General features: G+C 45.2%; 1 protein-coding gene across 4 annotated transcripts in view; it reads right to left on the minus strand.

Moving 5' to 3' along the window:
• eps8l2 (EPS8 signaling adaptor L2) overlaps nucleotides 1-17,500 on the minus strand; it is a 31,216-nt gene that overhangs the window by 10,629 nt on the left and 3,087 nt on the right. For 2 of the 4 annotated variants that reach the window (XM_084452734.1, XM_084452735.1), the window contains exons 2-5: nucleotides 12,008-12,049; nucleotides 11,425-11,471; nucleotides 3,313-3,377; nucleotides 1,894-2,055 (exon numbers count right to left, since the gene is read on the minus strand). In XM_084452734.1, the coding sequence (XP_084308860.1) occupies nucleotides 1,894-2,055; nucleotides 3,313-3,377; nucleotides 11,425-11,471; nucleotides 12,008-12,033 (300 nt within the window). In that variant the 5' untranslated portion in view covers nucleotides 12,034-12,049. Of the gene's footprint in view, nucleotides 1-1,893; nucleotides 2,056-3,312; nucleotides 3,378-11,424; nucleotides 11,692-12,007; nucleotides 12,050-17,500 lie in introns of those variants that run through there. The other 2 variants (XM_084452733.1, XM_084452732.1) reach the window with 1 other exon arrangement.

Below are 17,500 nucleotides of genomic sequence, written 5' to 3' on the forward strand. Positions count from 1 at the left end.
AAAGGTCACAATGCACAGGCTCCAAAACAATGCAGCGATATGTACTCGTACTGTAGATGACCCTGCCACCCCACAGTGAGAGCCAAGGCGTGGACAGGCATTATCACCGTCCATAAAACCTACTATAGCCTGCTTGAGGTTGTATAGTATTACACAAGAGTTTGCTTGCTCTTCAGTGTTCTGAGGATGAGTCGAAGTCGCTAGTTTCGTTTCTCCTCTGTCATGTCACAGGTTCGAATAGCCCACCTGAACCTGACATAATCTTATGACATCCTTTCAACTAGTCCAGGTTTGTGGTGCACCTACAGTAGATCATATAGCCGTACGGCACAGCGTGTCATTCTACGGTGCCGTAATAACGCCTTTTTAGGGCCTTTGCTTCAACATGTGCAGGTCTAACTAGGATGGCAGACCCCCCGGAGTCCGATAGATACCCCCGTGTCTGCTGTGGATGTCGTAGCATGTCCGTAGGATGTCCTCTCTCCTATGATGCTTTTTTAGCCTCTCTTACTCTGAAATGTAATTTAATGTAATGTATTGCTTTATAAATGTTCTTAGCCGGTAGACAAAAATACTCCTGGAGCTTGCTCGATCGCCTTGTTGAGAGGGGTCAGGGAAGAATTTTTACAGCTCACTTATCTGGCCCCCGGGTGATAACTGTTTTTTTGCTTCCCTGTGGAATATGTAGAGAGTGGGTCGTATGCCCACCTCCCTTGTTCTCTGTAAAGCGCATTGTGTTGCCTCTGGGTATGAAATGCGCTATACAAATAAAGCTTTTATTGATTGATTGATTGATTGATTGATTGATTGATTGATGGTGGTTTGAGAGAGTTTAGTCTCTCTCCAGACTCAAAAATTACGTTGAATCGCTGCGCTCCGCACATACAGTACTACATAATAGAGTCTGTGCCACTTCGTCACCCAAGCTTGTGTCCTGGGGGTGTATCGACGGGTCAAAATTGAAAGAGTGACAGGTCGTAGCAGCAAATGAGAGACACTAGCCCAGGTTAGATGGGCGGGACATATCTATGGCAGGGAACGCCTGATCGCGAAAGCTGTTACGGACTAGTATCGCCAGGATTCCAATGAACTGCCAGGATTTGAACACCTGATTTTTGTGTGTGGCTGTAAGCCAGCGCACCTAGTATAGCGTTAGTTTGGTTATCACTCCCTTTCTCCCTCCCTCCCTTACTCCGGACAATGTTGGCCTGCATTTCTCTGTTGGCACCACAAGAGGCAGTAGTCCCAGCACACCAAAATCAAGAAGGGCACCAAAATCAGTTTGCCGATCTCCACTGCACAAGTAGAGTAGTGGTGAGAGCATTGGACTCCCACCCGGGAGTTCCACATGTTCATCCTTTCACTCCAACCTTTACCCCTTGCCTTATAGATCAGATCCTGTCCCAATCACAACCCTTATTCTAACCCCAACCCACACTAGGGACTGGAAGAAGGACACCAAAACCAATCTGGCGATGTCCACTGCACAAGTAGAGTAATGGTCAGAGCATTGGACTCCCACCCGGGAGACCAGGGTTCAAGACCCGGTGGGGATGACTTTGTTATCATCAGTGTAACTGCTTTAGCCACTGATCGCTACCATTAATGTTATGGAAGCTGCTGCTAGTTGTTGTGAGCTCATGAGACATTATTTCATGTCATTTCAATTCACAGCTATTTCAGTGGCATGACTAGCTTCCATCCTACCAGTCCTGAACAGAAACAAGCCAGCCACGCACATAAGCCAGGCTGGACCTGGCCTGGTTTCATAAAGTGTCCCAGACCCATATAGAGATCTGCAGCATGCAGTAACGTAATTGGTGTAGCTTACGTAGTGTGTATCAGCGAAAATAACTCTCATGGGTCTGGCGTTGAGACTAGAGAGAGCCTTACCTGCGTGTCACAGTCCAGCAGTCGGACGGCCTTGTCGCTGACCTGCAGCAGCATCTCCTGCGTCCAGATCTTGTCTTTTGAGTCCAGGAGGACCAGCTTTTTTATGGCGTCGTCCACTGTGGTGATGGACTCTGCCTTGTCCATCATGAAGGTGGAGAGATGCTGAGGAGAGTGGGGGGGAGGGGGGGGGTCACTGCGATGATGGGAGAGGGCCGTCGTGGCCGTGGATGGCTTTGGGAATACTGTACCAGGTCGAGCTGTAAGTCTTAACTTATCTTGATCAAAGTGAGAATGGGTTTGTTGAATTCTGCTGGTTCCAATTTTAGGGTGCTGGGTTTCTGTCAATAGAAATCCCTATCCCCCACTCTGTGGCAGGTTATACAGTAGTGAGGAATTAGGAGTTAGGAAGGTCCGACTCAGAAGGTTGTTGGTTCGATCCCTGGGAGCGACTAGCTCAGAGGCCCCGAGCCAGATGTGAGCGAGCAACTGCACAGAGTAGCTGGAACCGCATCTCTGATGCCAACAACCAGTGCCGATGTTCCCTTGAGCAAGGCACTGTACTGTACCTGTTCCAGAGTTGCTGCACCACGGTTGACCCTGTTCTCTGTAGAGCTGCGTCGTGTTGGCGGCTGTGTGTGCTGGATGTATCTCAGGGGAATATATGCGAAAAGATGAACTCCAATTACCTAGTCTAAAATGGCTAATAAAGGTGTCGTCTTGTCTAGTTCGATACTGTGTGAGCATCGTCATTCTTAAATTAAACTGTAATGATGGCACTCTGAAAGCTCTGGCTGCGTGTGTGTGTGTGTGTGCATGTGTGCGTGCGTGCGTGTGTGTGTTTGTGTAACTCACTGACCCATAATGTCTGATGGCATTGTTAATGTTTATGTCCTTTGTATTTCCATTTATGTGGACATAAATAAATTATTAAAGTGTGTGTGTGTGTGTGTGTGGGTGCGTGTGTGCGTGCGAGTACACAAGTGTGTGTATACGTGTACGTATGTGTGTGTGCGGAGTTAACTATGATTATTTGGCCTGTTAATGGTGACCCATACCGGGGAGGTCCAATCTTCAGGTAACACAGTACAAACATAGTCCAGCTACCGTAGGACCAGGACCACTACCTGACCACTGCCTGTCGTGCTCCCCAACCGGCACATTAAATCCATGCTGGCATGTTCAGCTGGCCTGATAGCCTTATGACCACAGAGTGCCAATACTCGCCATATCAAACATTAACCTGAACACCAACCTTTGTGTTGGGGGAAGAGCAAATATGTGCACCCAATAGCGTTCAGCACGTCTGACAGAGGATAAACACAGACACTAGTAAAAAATAACCATCATACCTAAACATTTTGTGATTGTGAACTGATTTGGTGTTGGTTGGTGTTGTGGTTGGAATGGACCAGGCCTTACCTCCACGTGGTACTGGGACGTCTCCTGCATGATGACATTGGAGTTGGAGTATTTCTTCCGCTGCTCTGTAGGGTCAACGAGAAAAGAGTTTATGAGCAGCAGGGGCTAGAACCAAACACACCCAACAGTCACGTCATGTCCATTACATTCCAGTGTAAAAAAATAAAAAAAATTAAAAATAAAAAGCCATCCGACGCCACTGACCTGAGGTCCACATGCTGCCTACAGTACTCTGGTGAACAGCCAGAGCAGAATGAGAGACGAGCTACAGACACTGAGGGGAGCAGCTGGGCAATAAGGAAGTGAAAGAACCTACTAATGTGTGCGTATGCATGGACGCAAGCACACACACGCACACACACGCACCCACACACGCACCCACGCACAGGCACACACAGGCACACATGCGCACAGACACACACACACACACACACACACACACACACACACACACACACACACACACACACACACATAATGGTGGTGCAGTTTTAATAAAATGCCCATCAGAAACACTGACACACACAGGGATAGCTAGTGCTCAGTAACTGTATAGAGTAATAAGTGAGTTTGGTGGCTTACAATATAAAATGTGCCTTTAATTGAGGAAATTGTTTTTCTGTAAATGTGTATCAAGCGGTTTGGAGTCAAGCTTTTACAGAACAGTACAGAAGAATGATTGATATTGAATCCAGAGAGTATCATAGATAGGCTAGTTGAGCACTGGCATTACCTAAATCAAGCAAGTTTGTTCACTAACCTTTTTAAACAGTCCTTAAATCCTGATTAAGATATGGGCAAAATGACATTCTTATCAATATATGCACTGTACATACACTGCAGCACCAATAGCTCAGCAGTTGCATTGCCGAAAGAAAGTGAGTTTGTTGAGGTGAACAGCGCTTGAGGTAAACTGTGCATACATCTATCAATCAGAACATTACATTACATTGCATTACAGTAATTTATCCAAAGTGACTTACAATAATTGCATTAAACATACTGTTGGAAGTCAGTGTACTACTACTCACCAGAGCTCACAAGGGTATCTCCTTTCTAAACAAGTGAATAAGAGCATAATCTACAGTAGTGGTGAAGACAAAGTGCAAGAGTAGCAAACCAAAAATACAATAGGTGCTTAAAGGTATACTTAGTAGGATTTCTCCCCCCCAAAAAAAGTTTAGAGTCATACAAAAATAATCTGTCTCAATGATCACTTAGACCTCAGTAGAATGTGTGATGGTGTGTTTGTCTGCAGAAGCCCCTCCATCTGTCTGTATTTTGTGGTTGCTCAAATCTTCGGGACGTTTCTGGGCGGCAACCTTTGGGTTGTGGGGGTGGAGTTGTGGGGAGGTGGTGTGGGGGTGGAGTTGGGGGGAGGTGGTGTGGGGAGTTGGGGGGCGGTGGGGTTTTGGTAGCCTGGCGTCGCCAGCATGATCTCGTGAGCTCACATTCAATTTCACTCTGCAGATCAGTCTGGACATCCAACCGTTCTAACGGAATCGTTAGTGCCATTGTTTGTGCCAATCCCAACCGTTTATCTAATATGTGGCGGGTTTAAGAATATGACGGAACAGAGGAGAGCCGTAGAGGCATTTTCGCTGATTGGTTGTAGGGCTATCCAATTGCGTCCAGAGGCTTTTTGATCTACGCCCGTTGGTAACGGCCCTTGGGAATTGGAAAGCAACTATGAGTTTCCAGACCCTTCGCATTTTTGCAAATTTTGTCTGGCGAAGCCAGGCTAGGGTTTTGGTACCCCTCAGCTAACAACTATGATATAAAGTGTTTTCTCCCGATAGAAAGAGGTTTCCCGAGGATGGGAGGGGAAGAACTCTGTTCTGGTGGTGTTTACCACTTATGGTGTTAGTTCTCGTCCGCTTGCTAGCTAGCCAACTGACTCGTATTTGTATGTACCCTTGATAGTGTTTGTCAAGTCAAACAAGTCAAAATGCTGCAGGTATGGAGTGAACTTTATTGTAGTCTACTTTGAATGACTTTGAATGTCTCTTCCTGGCAAAGATCATTCTAACTAAAGTGGACTGGTGCGTGCTGGCATTGTGCTACGCTACGGGAGTAAAGCCTATGTGTGTTTGTGGATCAGTTGAGCTTGTTGGTGTTATTAATGTGTGGGATGTCATTCATTTCTCACTGACTTGCAGATGTTACACTGCAGATGTGAAAATCTGGCTGATTTGGCAACCGCGGTCAGGGGGAGGAGCGGGGTAGGAGCAGGGGGGACGAAGTTTGAATGTTGTGTTTACAAAACACAACTGACAAATCCTACTAATAATACCTTTAAGAGGGAGGATCCTGGTAGTACTTCTTGAAGAGGTGAGTTTTGAGCCAGTGGAAAAAGATGGGCAGCAACTGTGCTGTGCGGGGCCAGACACAGCCAGGACATCTTATGACTGGATCTTTTTAAAATGTTGTATTTTACTTGATTTCTTATCTTTATCTTCTTTTTATTTTGTTTTTTCTTCCATCTTATTTTCCTGCTTTTATGCTCATTTTATGTCTTTTTTTATGTGGAGCATTCCGTGCAGGTACATTCCCTGTTGTAAAGCACATTCAGCTGCATTTTTGTATGAAAGGTGCTATACAAATAAAGTTTTATTATTATGATGATGATTATTATGATTATTATGATTATTATTATTATTATTATTATAACTTTACTCAGACCAGCTGGGAGGGAGGGCACCAGAGACCTGAGGCATCCAACGCACCACTCAGACCACGTACACCTGGGGTCAAAGGTCACTCATGCACTTTTTTTCCAGCCAGCTACTTCCCAATTGGTTCTATAATGTAATAGATAATGAGATAAAATGAACAAACAATATCACTGCTTTGAGGAAGAACTGACTTCCCTTCAGCCAATACTGTAAGAGTTAGGGTTGAGTATTGGCAAGGACCTCACGATACGATATGTATCCCGATACATGGGTCACGATACGATACTTATCACAATACATTGCGATACAATACGATAGAGTACATATTGTGATACATTGCGATACATAATTTACTGAAAATGTTTAAATAGAGCTGAAAATACAACTCAATCCACCGCTCTGTGGTGATCCTGAGGGTGGAGGGAATGTAAGGACATTTTAAATCCATTTAAAACATGAATTATGTATCTATGACTGAATTTTTTCCCAATATCTATATTTAATCCCTGTCTTGTTCAGAATATTTTCCTTGAGCAAACCAAAGTAGAAAATGTATATATATTTTTATGTATTGATATTGTACAGCGGAAAATTTATACAGTATCGCAGAAAATGTATTGCCGTATCGATTTTATTGCACAGCTCTAGTAACACAGTCCATTGCACAGGAGCAGAAAGAATCTGACTGTTTCAGATTCCAAATCTGTAAAGGTCAATCAAGGTCATTGGTGAGTCAGCAGGTGGAGAAGAGTCTGATTAACACAGAGACGTATGGAAGTATGCATAACTAAAGTTTCAATACAGAGGATTAGCCCCTCTTGCTGACTGTAGCAGTCATACTACTGTACCACTAGAATGCTTCCCACCATCATTACAACACCAGAGATAAGAATGCTTATCAGAGTACATGGATAAGCAGGATAAGCAAACGACATAATGGTGCAATACATGTTCCAAATGCATAACAATACGCATTAGGAAATGCATATCGTAAATGTACCTGTATTGCATTAAGTCGTACACACACTCACATCAATACTTACATTAATAATCCGTCCCAATGACCTTGACTGATCTTTACATCTTCACATCTGAAATCTGAATTATTAGATTATCTGACTGTTTCATATTTGGATTAGGTTTAAGAGGAATCAGTTCTTCCTCAAAGCAGTTATATTGTTTGTTGGATTTATCTCATTATCTATCACACTATAGCCCCAATTGGGAAACAGCTGACTGGCATGAATGACCTTTGACCCCCTGGTGTATCTGTTCCTTGAGTGGTGCGTTGGAGGCCTCATGTTCTTAACAAGCACTTTGTTTAGGCAGTGCTGAGCTACGCAGGTTATGTCCACAGTAGGCTACATATACTGTATTTTGATAAGAATGTTATTTTGCCCATATCTGAATCAGAATTTATGGACTGTTTAAAAAGGTTAGTGAACCAACTTACTTGATTTGGGTAATGCAAGTGCTGCTCTATCTATCTTACTGTCTGTATTCAGTATCAATCATTCCACTGTATCCAAATATTCAGAAAAATCACACCCAGGTGGTGAAGTAAGAGGTTTATGAGCAATCTCCACTGCCCTCTGCTGGTGTGCAACGCCATTGGCTACTTCTAATTGGTCTAAATGTTCATGCTACGAATGGACACACACACACACACACACACACAGATGGACGGACAGACATGTGCCGTACTGTATAGGAGCAGCTGCACCGATTGAAAACATACTGTACTGTAGGGTTTGTCATAAATGTTTATCCAGCTGCATTGCTACCTGCCTCTCTTAATTCAATGGCATTAGCCAAGGTAGCCTAATTGATTCTAAAGTCAAATGTGAACTGAGCTCTGGCGAGGCTCGTTGACCTATTCTCCAGCTGAATAGTCGGCAGGTAACAATTACGGATAAATGAGAGCGTGTTTCTATCAGCTCCAGATCACATATCAGGCCTCTGGCCTCTCTCTCGCTCTCTCTCCCACCCAACAGAGTCAACATTCTGATAGCTCACTCTACCTCTCACTTTCCTTACTGTACGTCCACAGCCATTGTGCTTCACATGATGGAAAGTTGCAAGAGAACATAACGCGGACGTTAACTGTAATGTATGAATCATGCTTTGGCAATTTTGACTTTCTTTTAAGGCAAAAGGCTAGAATCTCAAGCTTGAGGAAAAATATTTTAAAGGCGGGGGTCCTAAATCTACAGTACACCTGACAGCGGCCTTTTTCTGTGTGTAAATATTCATTTCCTTATTGACAAGAGGAAACGTGTTTGATACTTTCCTGCCACCGCCCCCTCTCTCTCTCTTCCTGCCTGGCGTTCTGCAGGTGAAACAGTGGCAGGTGTCTTTGTGAAAGTTGAGCTCGCACCATGTCTTATTAATGACTGACATTTACGCCAATCAGTTCAAAGCGCTGTGGGGTCTTGCAATGGGAGCCAGTCAGCGGGCAGATCTGCAGAGCCACAGGTCAACGAGAAACAGGACGGCCTCGCCATCCGGATCAGACTCCCATCTCTGGGATCTAAACAGCCCTGACAGCGACCGCCTACATCGCTGCTCCTTAAAGACGATCAAAGCACAGAGAGAAGCTCCTCTCGTCCGCCTAAATAACCAATGAGCACCTAGAACAACGTTATTCTCAATGAAAATAATGTTAAACTCCTTGAAAACACATTTTGAAGTTTTGTTCCAACCTAATTCTTTGGCAAGTCCATACCAACAGTGATGCAACCTTGTGACTTTGATTCAGGTGTCCCACATCCAGCGAATCTCATCATATGAGCGTGTTTACACAGTCACCTGGCAAGATTGTGTGGCAATAGTGTTGGCTCTAACTGTGTAGCCTGATATGAAAGAAAAGCCTTTGCAGTTCAGCAAATCAGTATCCACGTCGACTGAAATACCACAGGGTGCCCTTTGGATACGGAAGTCCTGCCGTGTCCATGCAGATCTGGCCATATGTCCGCAGGACAATCTCTGATCAGAGCTCATCTACCTTCCATGTTCACAGGGTCGGCTTTTTACCTCAGTAGAATATAAAGCCAGTTTCTAAAAGACCATCCCTAAAAACAACACCGGTTAAATCACAGAACTATTTAAACTAACAATGCGGAACAAAACAGGTAATTAAAACACAATATGAATCAATAGAATGATATGTCCAGGAAGCTAAAAGCAGGAAGAAAGATAAAAAACTGGAAAAACTGTGTAGTGTAACTTGTTTGAGAGTTTACACATTCAAAAAAAAAACAACAACAAAGAAAACATCTCTGTAACAGACACTGGCGAAGAGAGGGTGAACCAGAGGAGCAGGAAGCGAAAACAGCCAATCACCCATCGAACATCTCCACATCCTTTAGACCCCACCTGCGCCCAGCTTGCCGTTCGGGTCGATCACAGTACCTGACAGAGACATGCTCCCCTCTAGAGACCGGTAAGGGCGTCTTAAGAAAGCCAGCGTGCTGCCGTCCGAAGACCAGGGTGGATGGCGTCCTTGTGTGGCCCCCCTATCTCTGCACCTTTCCATCCTCTGCTCTGCCCTGACTACTGATAAGAGGACCGCTGGGAGGGGGCCTGGTTTGCATAGCTTGTCTGTCACACTGCATCGCAAGTACGATTAGGAGATTTTTGCATAGAGGGAGGAAAGTGATATATTGTAAGCAGGAGGAGAGATTGAGAGCGGGCTGTTTATTTCCTCTACTGGGCAGGGGTAGAGTGTACTATACTGTACTGTACTGACACATATCCTCTACAATCTCACCTCCACAGCGAGGTGAGCATATTGGCCCTGGGTGTCCCGCGACGAGAAGCTAACAGCGGCCATCTGCCGCGCAGGATGGCAGCGGCCAGGGAAACATATTTCCACGCTCCATCACACAAGGATGTTTCACTGGGGCTTTGCTCACTGCGCCAACCCCCCCCCCCGCCACACACACACACTCTGCCAGATCCTGTGTTCAAAACCCACTGCTGTCCTCTGTCATTCTGGCTGTCTGAAGCCGTCGGGGCTGTTTGAGCCAGACATTCCGGTGATCCTTGGTGCAGGTTTGTGTTTAGCTGCTGTTACAACGGTTCTCTATGCAGCCGGGCGGGGGGGCGGGGGGAGGCGGTGCCGGGAGGTGGCCAGTGAGCTCATGTCTGTGGCGGGCTGGGGACGGACGGGCAGGGGCGGGGCCGCCCCACACCGACGGCTACAGACCCCCCCCCCCCCCCTCCCCTCCGCTCTTACCCTTCTCAATGCCTCTTTCATTCACATGCAACACATGGCCGTCCACACCCTTTTCCAACCGCGCACTAATAACAAAAAAACGCTGACCCTCCCTAGGTACCTTATATATTTTGGGCACAGAGACAGGCACTAGGTAGACACACACGCATTCCAGCTTTCACACAAATATTTAAAACCCTCGTTGACAGCATAATTACCAACGCCCAGTATTTCTGATATCTCAGTTTACCTCAGGCAACATTGTAATCAGCAAAACAAGGTGATACTGAAAACTAAACTTGGAAAAACAACCAGGCCCATAAATCTGAAGCCCACAAATCTGTCCAAACAGACACGTCAGCTGACACACACACACACACACACACACACACACACACACACACACACACACACACACACACACACACACAGAGAGAGAGAGAGAGAGAGAGAGAGAGAGAGAGCACTCACACACACACACACACACTCAGAGAGAGCACTCACACACACACACACACACACACACACTCAGATCAGCTGATTGCTGACAGCACGCCCCCCCCCCCCCCCCCCCCCTATACCCCCTCATACAGGACCTGGAGGGCCCCAGATCTCTACCGGTCACTTTCTCCAGGCCTATCGGGTCTACTGCAGCCACAGCCTGGGGTGGACGTGTTCCAGCAGGAGCCCTGGGACCTTGTCCCCCTCTTATCAGTCAGCGGAGAGGGGGTTAGGAGCAACCGCGGCCGGGCTGGGAGAGAGCGTGCACGGGGTCACACAACAACAAACGCTGCTCCACGTAATCAAAACAGCGAGCGTGCTGGATTTCCTGGCACAGTCATTTGCCTGGCAAATTGATTGTCATTTGATTGGGATTTGACTTGGTTACAATGCTGACAGATCCCCTCAGGTTGATCATTTTCAGTTGAAGGCGTTTGGCGGAATGTGATGCAAATGAGGAGGTCGATTCCATGAAAAAGCCAAATCACTACGTGATCTTAAGAAAAACAATCCTATTGGCTGACATTTTAAAAGAGGTACACTATACAAAGTGTGCACAGGGACTCACATTAAAGAGACAGGCAGCCATGATGGCATGCTATGGGAATAGTAAAAAAAAAAAAGTCTAAAAAGGCACCTACGTCACACACACATACTGTACACATACACAAACACACACACACACACACCACATCCCCTCCCCACATATCCCTGACTTACCGTAGAGGGCCTTGGCGCTGATCTTGCTGTCCGATCTGGCCACCCCACTGCAACGAGAGGAAGACGGGGTTTGTATGTTACGCTGTCTTCCCTTCATCCTCACTCCGACTCTCCTGAATATCAGTGTCACACCCAAATACGAAACACTATGACCGGCTAAACACACACACACACAGAGCAGGGTGTGATATGCTGAATGTATCCTGGCAGACTGGACAGGACTGCATGAGATTAGCCTGAGATTCAGAGCATATGGACCAGAGAGAGAGAAGGAGAGAGAGAGAGAGAGAGAGAGAGAGAGAGAGAGAGAGAGAGAGAGAGAGAGAGAGGGAGGGGGCACAGGGAGGGAAGGAGAGAGAGAGAGAGAGAGAGAGAGAGAGATGGGAGCCAGGTACCCAGGCAAAGCAAACATTCACCAACAGAGCGTCTCTGTACGCGGGGACCCTGACCCACACCTCCCTCTCATGCGCTCGGTTAGTGATTTCCTCCTGGAGCCTCAGTGTGTGACTCCGGGTAACTGACCCTCAGATAAATGACATGCCATGTAAAGTGTGAGGGTTCAGTAACGCTCATGCTCACTTACTTGGTCGGCCTCATCGGGACACTCATGTTTTAAGACATCCACCTGTCAGAGAGAGAGGAGGAGGGCAGGGTCAGAGGAGCCAGGGTGAACGAGACAGCTTCCCACCACAACGAGACATGATTCATTATTTATAATTATCTACAGGCTCCAGTAGCACCAAGTCAAGCATTGTTCCTTGTTTTTCCTTCTCCAAACCAACCTCATAAGCATGGTGCACTGGCCAGAGAGAGAGAGAGAGAGAATGAAGAGGATGACTTATGAAAGATGTTAATTCTCTACTTTATGAAGGTAATAATGTAAAGACAGGCCTAATGCCTCAATCTTCATCATCATCTTCCCATCACCTTCATCATCATCTTCCCATCATCTTCATCATTATCTTCGCCAGCGTTGCTGTATGGATTTCTAACCATGGGGGGCGGTACTGTGGTAAGAGATTGAGTGCACTCATAGGCCACTGGACTTGAAACTATTTCCTTTCCTCTAGGCCAGGCATTCCCAAACTGTGAGGCGGACCTCCCCTGGGGGGCCCCATAGAAATTCAGGGGAGGTGCAGAGGGATGGTTAGAAAAAAAGGAAAAACCTGTTTTTTTTTTTTTTTTTAAATGTCTATGGTTTTTATGAATAAAACATGATTTTAAAGGTCATAAGATCAAAATAAATAATTAAACTAAATTTGTGGGTATTGCAGAGAGAGTCTCCCCCCACAGGCATGAATGTATTGTGCGAAAATGTCATAACGTTAACTAGCAGCAGGTGCCAGCGAGCTAACTTAGCTGTGTAACATTATGGGCTAGCTAACGCTGCCTTGCAAAATGGACACATTTGGGGGGCCCCGGGTGTATCACTGTTTTCAGAGGGGAGGCCCACGTTGATGGAGTTTGGGAACCCATGCTCTAGGCCTACATTTTATTTATTTATTTATTTATTTATTTATTTATTTATTTATTTATTTATTTATTTATTTATTTATTTATTTATTTATTTATTTATTTATTTATTTATTTATTTATTTATTTATTTATTTATTTATTTATTTATTTATTTATTTATTGTTTGTTTGTTTGTTTGTTTGTTTGTTTGTTTGTTTGTTTGTTTTTGGTTAGCCTAGAAACCTGGGGCCTCATTTATCAAAGAGCGTGTAAATTCAGGTGTAAAAGAGGGCGTACGACGAAAACGCGGAAAATGCGAAATGTAGCGTACGACGAGAATATTTACACGCTTTTCGGATCTATCAAAAATGTCGTATGCCCTTTTCTGCACGGGAAATCCGAGACCGGCGGGGAAGAGAGCGTACGCGCACGCGCCCCGTGTTCCGCCCCCTCCACGCCCTAATCCAACCATATATGGTCAAAAGCATGAGTGGCCAAACGTGGTTTCCCGGAAGGAACCGGCTTAAAAAGGTAGCGTGGAGCACCCAGGCGGAACAATGAAACATGGAACGAAGAGCAAAGAAGAGGAACTTTTCGGAGACGGAGGTGCATGTGCTAGTTGGTGAGGTCCACGTGAGGAAGGCAATCCTCTTCGGAAGGTATAAATCGCCTACGTTTGTCTGTTTGCTCCTACAGCTTAGTAGCCTACTTTAGCTACGTGTTGTGCATCTAGGATTGGGCATACACGGACATACTGTAACATGTGGCTGCGAGTGAAGCAAACATTCTGTGGTAGGCTATGATTAAATTAGGACCAAAAACAGGGAACAATAACGCAGATGACCACTTCATAATGTTAGAACACATTAAACATTTTCCCCTCTGGGAAATTAAGACTCATCTAAATCACCCGGTAAATCACAGCATTTATTTGACTGCCAACAGAAAAACATATCAAATGAATATGGCTGCACAATGAAATGTTTAATGCATAATCAAGTTCACAGACAAACTCAAAGAAAATGATTGAAATTGTTTCTCCAGACTCTGACGTGGGGTGGGACTCAGAGGAGGGGGAGTCTGCAGTGATCCTGGACCTGACGGTCGTGCCCCCGCGAGTTGTAGCCTCTACATCCAGCGCGCCGGCCTCCACCTTCTTATCAGCTTTGAATATATATCTTGGCAAACATAACACGGGATGATGTACAAGGAGGGGACAGATACCTAGTGAAAGTACTATTGGTTGCTAGTAAAAAGACAATAACGAGGGCTTGGTATAAGGTGGAACGCCCAACCAAGGAGCAGTGGCTGGGTGTTGTGGAGGAGATGTATGTTAGGGAGAGGTTCACGCATGCATTGAGGATGCATGAAGGAAAGTTTGAAGGGAGATGGGAAAAATGGATGGATTATAGAAGGAAGTGTGATGATACCACTAATAATAAAATTGTCATATTTGAGTAAGAAAAAAAAGCTGCATGGATGGAAGTACCCATAAGCTGTTATTGTAAGTTTTTATGTTTTATTGTATTGTCGTTGTATGGATGGAAAATGCTAATAAAGATTAAAGTAAATAAGACAAAGAATATGTATCTTGGCTATGCACACACCAATAAGCCAGCCGTCACGCGCAGCGCCTGCCTCCAGTCTAGCCCTACCCTGCTGTGCGCCAGGATGAATGAGTCATGCGTGGAGCCAGGCCACCGTGCCACTACACTTGTGATGAGCATGTCACATATGATTTGGGTATTTATAGTGTGCACATTTTAGCGATTCACATAGACGTATTCATTCACTGATGGTGCCCTTATGTGGGTGCAGTCGCCATCGCCGTCACCTCTTTGGAGTTCTATCTCGGGCCAGTAGGCCGAGTAGCGCCGGATTCATTTAGGCTCGCATTACGCACAGGAGGACTGTCATTTATATGCTTACCAAAGAGCAAACAGGTCCACATGATCACATATTAATGACAATCTAATTGGTCAATTATTGCCGTTTGATGGAGTGCCTGCATTAGGTGTGACATATAGCGCGGAAAGGTTTGGGACAGCGCATAGGTTCCGTTTGGGGAACAAATCCATATCGGACCATGAATGAGCCGGTTAGAGGACACGTCTAATCTAGCATTGCGATATATATTGGTGCTGAATTGGGCTATTAGCCTACATGATTGTGCGTTCATGAACTGTCGCTCTTATTCTCTCCGTCAAACATAGTAATTCACCGACGCACCACCTGCGTCGCCAGTTCCCCCTGTGTTCAAGAAGGGCGTAGAACACCGTGTAAATCGGTACGCCAACTGGAGAGGTGTCCTACAAAAGCGCGGAGAAAGGCGACTAAATTTTCGCCCTTACGGCTTGATAAATCGCAATGTGGGGGGGGCAAATGGCGTACGCCTGAACTCGCGAAAAAGACCGTGTAAAAGAAGGCGTACCTCAATGATAAATGAGGCCCCAGAGATCTCAGTCTATGTTTATATGTTATTTATTTGTTGATGTTACCTGTTTATCCTAGATTCGATTAAGTAGCCAAAGCAAAGTAAGGATAGGCTACGATAAGTCACATACTGTAGGGCCTACGTAAGTTGGTTAATTGAATTCTCTTTAAATAGATGTATGCTGTATTTTGTAAATCTATGGAAATGTAATTCATCTTTTTTGGTATTCTCATAATTTAAGGTATTTATTTATTTAAACACTGCTGTCTGTCATTCTTGGGGTGGTTTTAAGATAATAACAAGCAAATCTCCTCTTAGAACCTAGAATAATTGAAACCATCGCCCAGGCTAAGTAACGGGGGCCTGGGAAGGTTACAAACAGCTGGTCCTTCAGTAGCTGTGAGGAGAGGCAGGTGTTGGGCCTGTTTTGTGGGTAGTCAGGGGACTTGGGTGGGACAATTGCAGACAGCAGGCAGCTATGACCAGGGTAATAAGATCCCGTTCACTGATGCAGATATGAGGATTAATCAATTAATTAAAAAGGAGTCTGCTTTATACAGTCTGGTTAACTATTAGATCATTAATGTGTACACAAAGGATATAAACTAAGGGGTAGCAGAGCAGGTAATCTAAAATCCGATGTCAAGAAACTGTTCCCACCCTTTCTCCTCCCTCTCCTCCACCCCTCTCTCTCTCTTTCTCTCTCCACCACTCCCTCTCTCTCTTTCTCTCTCTCCCCCACTCCCTCTCTCTCTTTCTTTCTCTCTCCCAGTCAAGGCATTCACAGGTTATGTATTGAGTATGGTCTATACACTATGACTCCATTCAAAAGAATCTGTGTGCTCAAGCCTCCTCCCCAGCGATAAACAATTCAGCTACAGTATGTCACAGAATTACAGTGAGGACTGTTTTTATGAGCACTTTATTGTACTTTCACATGGGTTCTAGTATCCATTCCAGGAGAGAATTTTAAGCACTAGCATTTACGGCTTAACTGGACACCCCAGTTCTCTTTCATCTTATCTACTCCAGGGAACCATGTTTCTCTTTAAGCGACAACGTTGTTGTATTATTGATTGGGGCAGGATTCTGTGTCAGTAGCTAGCGTTTGAAGTGTGGTTCCAGGTCCTGCTCTTACCACAACACACCATGCGACTAACTGGCGTCTCTCTTTCGGCAGGGTTAGAACCGGAGGCGGATGCACAGACAGTTGCGCCAATAGGGACGGCCCTCTTGGAGGGACTGTCAGCGCTCCTTTGAGGAGTGAGTTTCACCAGCTACTCCGCGTTTCACTCGGTTACACAACTGTGTTCAAAACCTACAGACTAAAAGCATCTGTGAGCTTTGGGTTCAGGCTGGAGGGATTTGTATGATGTGTACATTTTGTATATCATACTATGTGGTATTTTTGTGATTCTGCCTATTGTAGGTAACGTTATTAATGTTTATGTACCGTATAGTGTTACAGTATGTGCCAAGACCAAGGACCACAACGAAAATAAGCCTCTGACTTTTCTTAGCCATGACATGATGATGATGCATGACTTGCTCTATTGTGTATTTTAACTACTGTCTAATAAACTAAACTAAACTAAATTAAACTAAAAAGCCGGTGCAAGGCTAGCCAGTATTGGTGGTGTGCAAAAACCAAACATCTGTGACAAACAGTCCAGTCTGTAAGATACCGAAATGTTGACATCATCTGTGGCTTTGGGGATGGCGGCCAGCAGAGTGCACAGTAGCATCAGGAATATGTCAGCAGTTTCCAGAGCGACTGACTGTGAGCTGGGGATGACCACAGCACACACAACACTTCATAACAAAACTGTTTCATCTCCCATATCTAGATACAGCTGAATGTTCTAGAGATCTTATCAATAAATCTGCTCACACCATCCCCAGAACATTTATAGTTTAATTACAAACAATCTCTTCTATTACGCCGGGACATCATTTAGCTGACAGAATCCAGCCTGGGGTTCCAGAGTACCTCTATGTAGGCTGAAGTGTTTTCTCGGACTGCAACAACTGCAACGGCATTATTTTACGACGCAATGGTGACAAATGACTAGATGAATAAGGATGGGGACAAGCTGAGCCAAGTTGTGTTTGATTCAGCCAGGCTGCACAAAAAAGAGATTTCCTCTTCCTGTTCTTATCCGCCCAGCCATCTTCTCCATGGATTTG

Source organism: Borostomias antarcticus (assembly GCF_949987555.1).
Source record: "Borostomias antarcticus genome assembly, chromosome: 18".
Lineage (NCBI taxonomy): Eukaryota > Metazoa > Chordata > Actinopteri > Stomiiformes > Stomiidae > Borostomias > Borostomias antarcticus.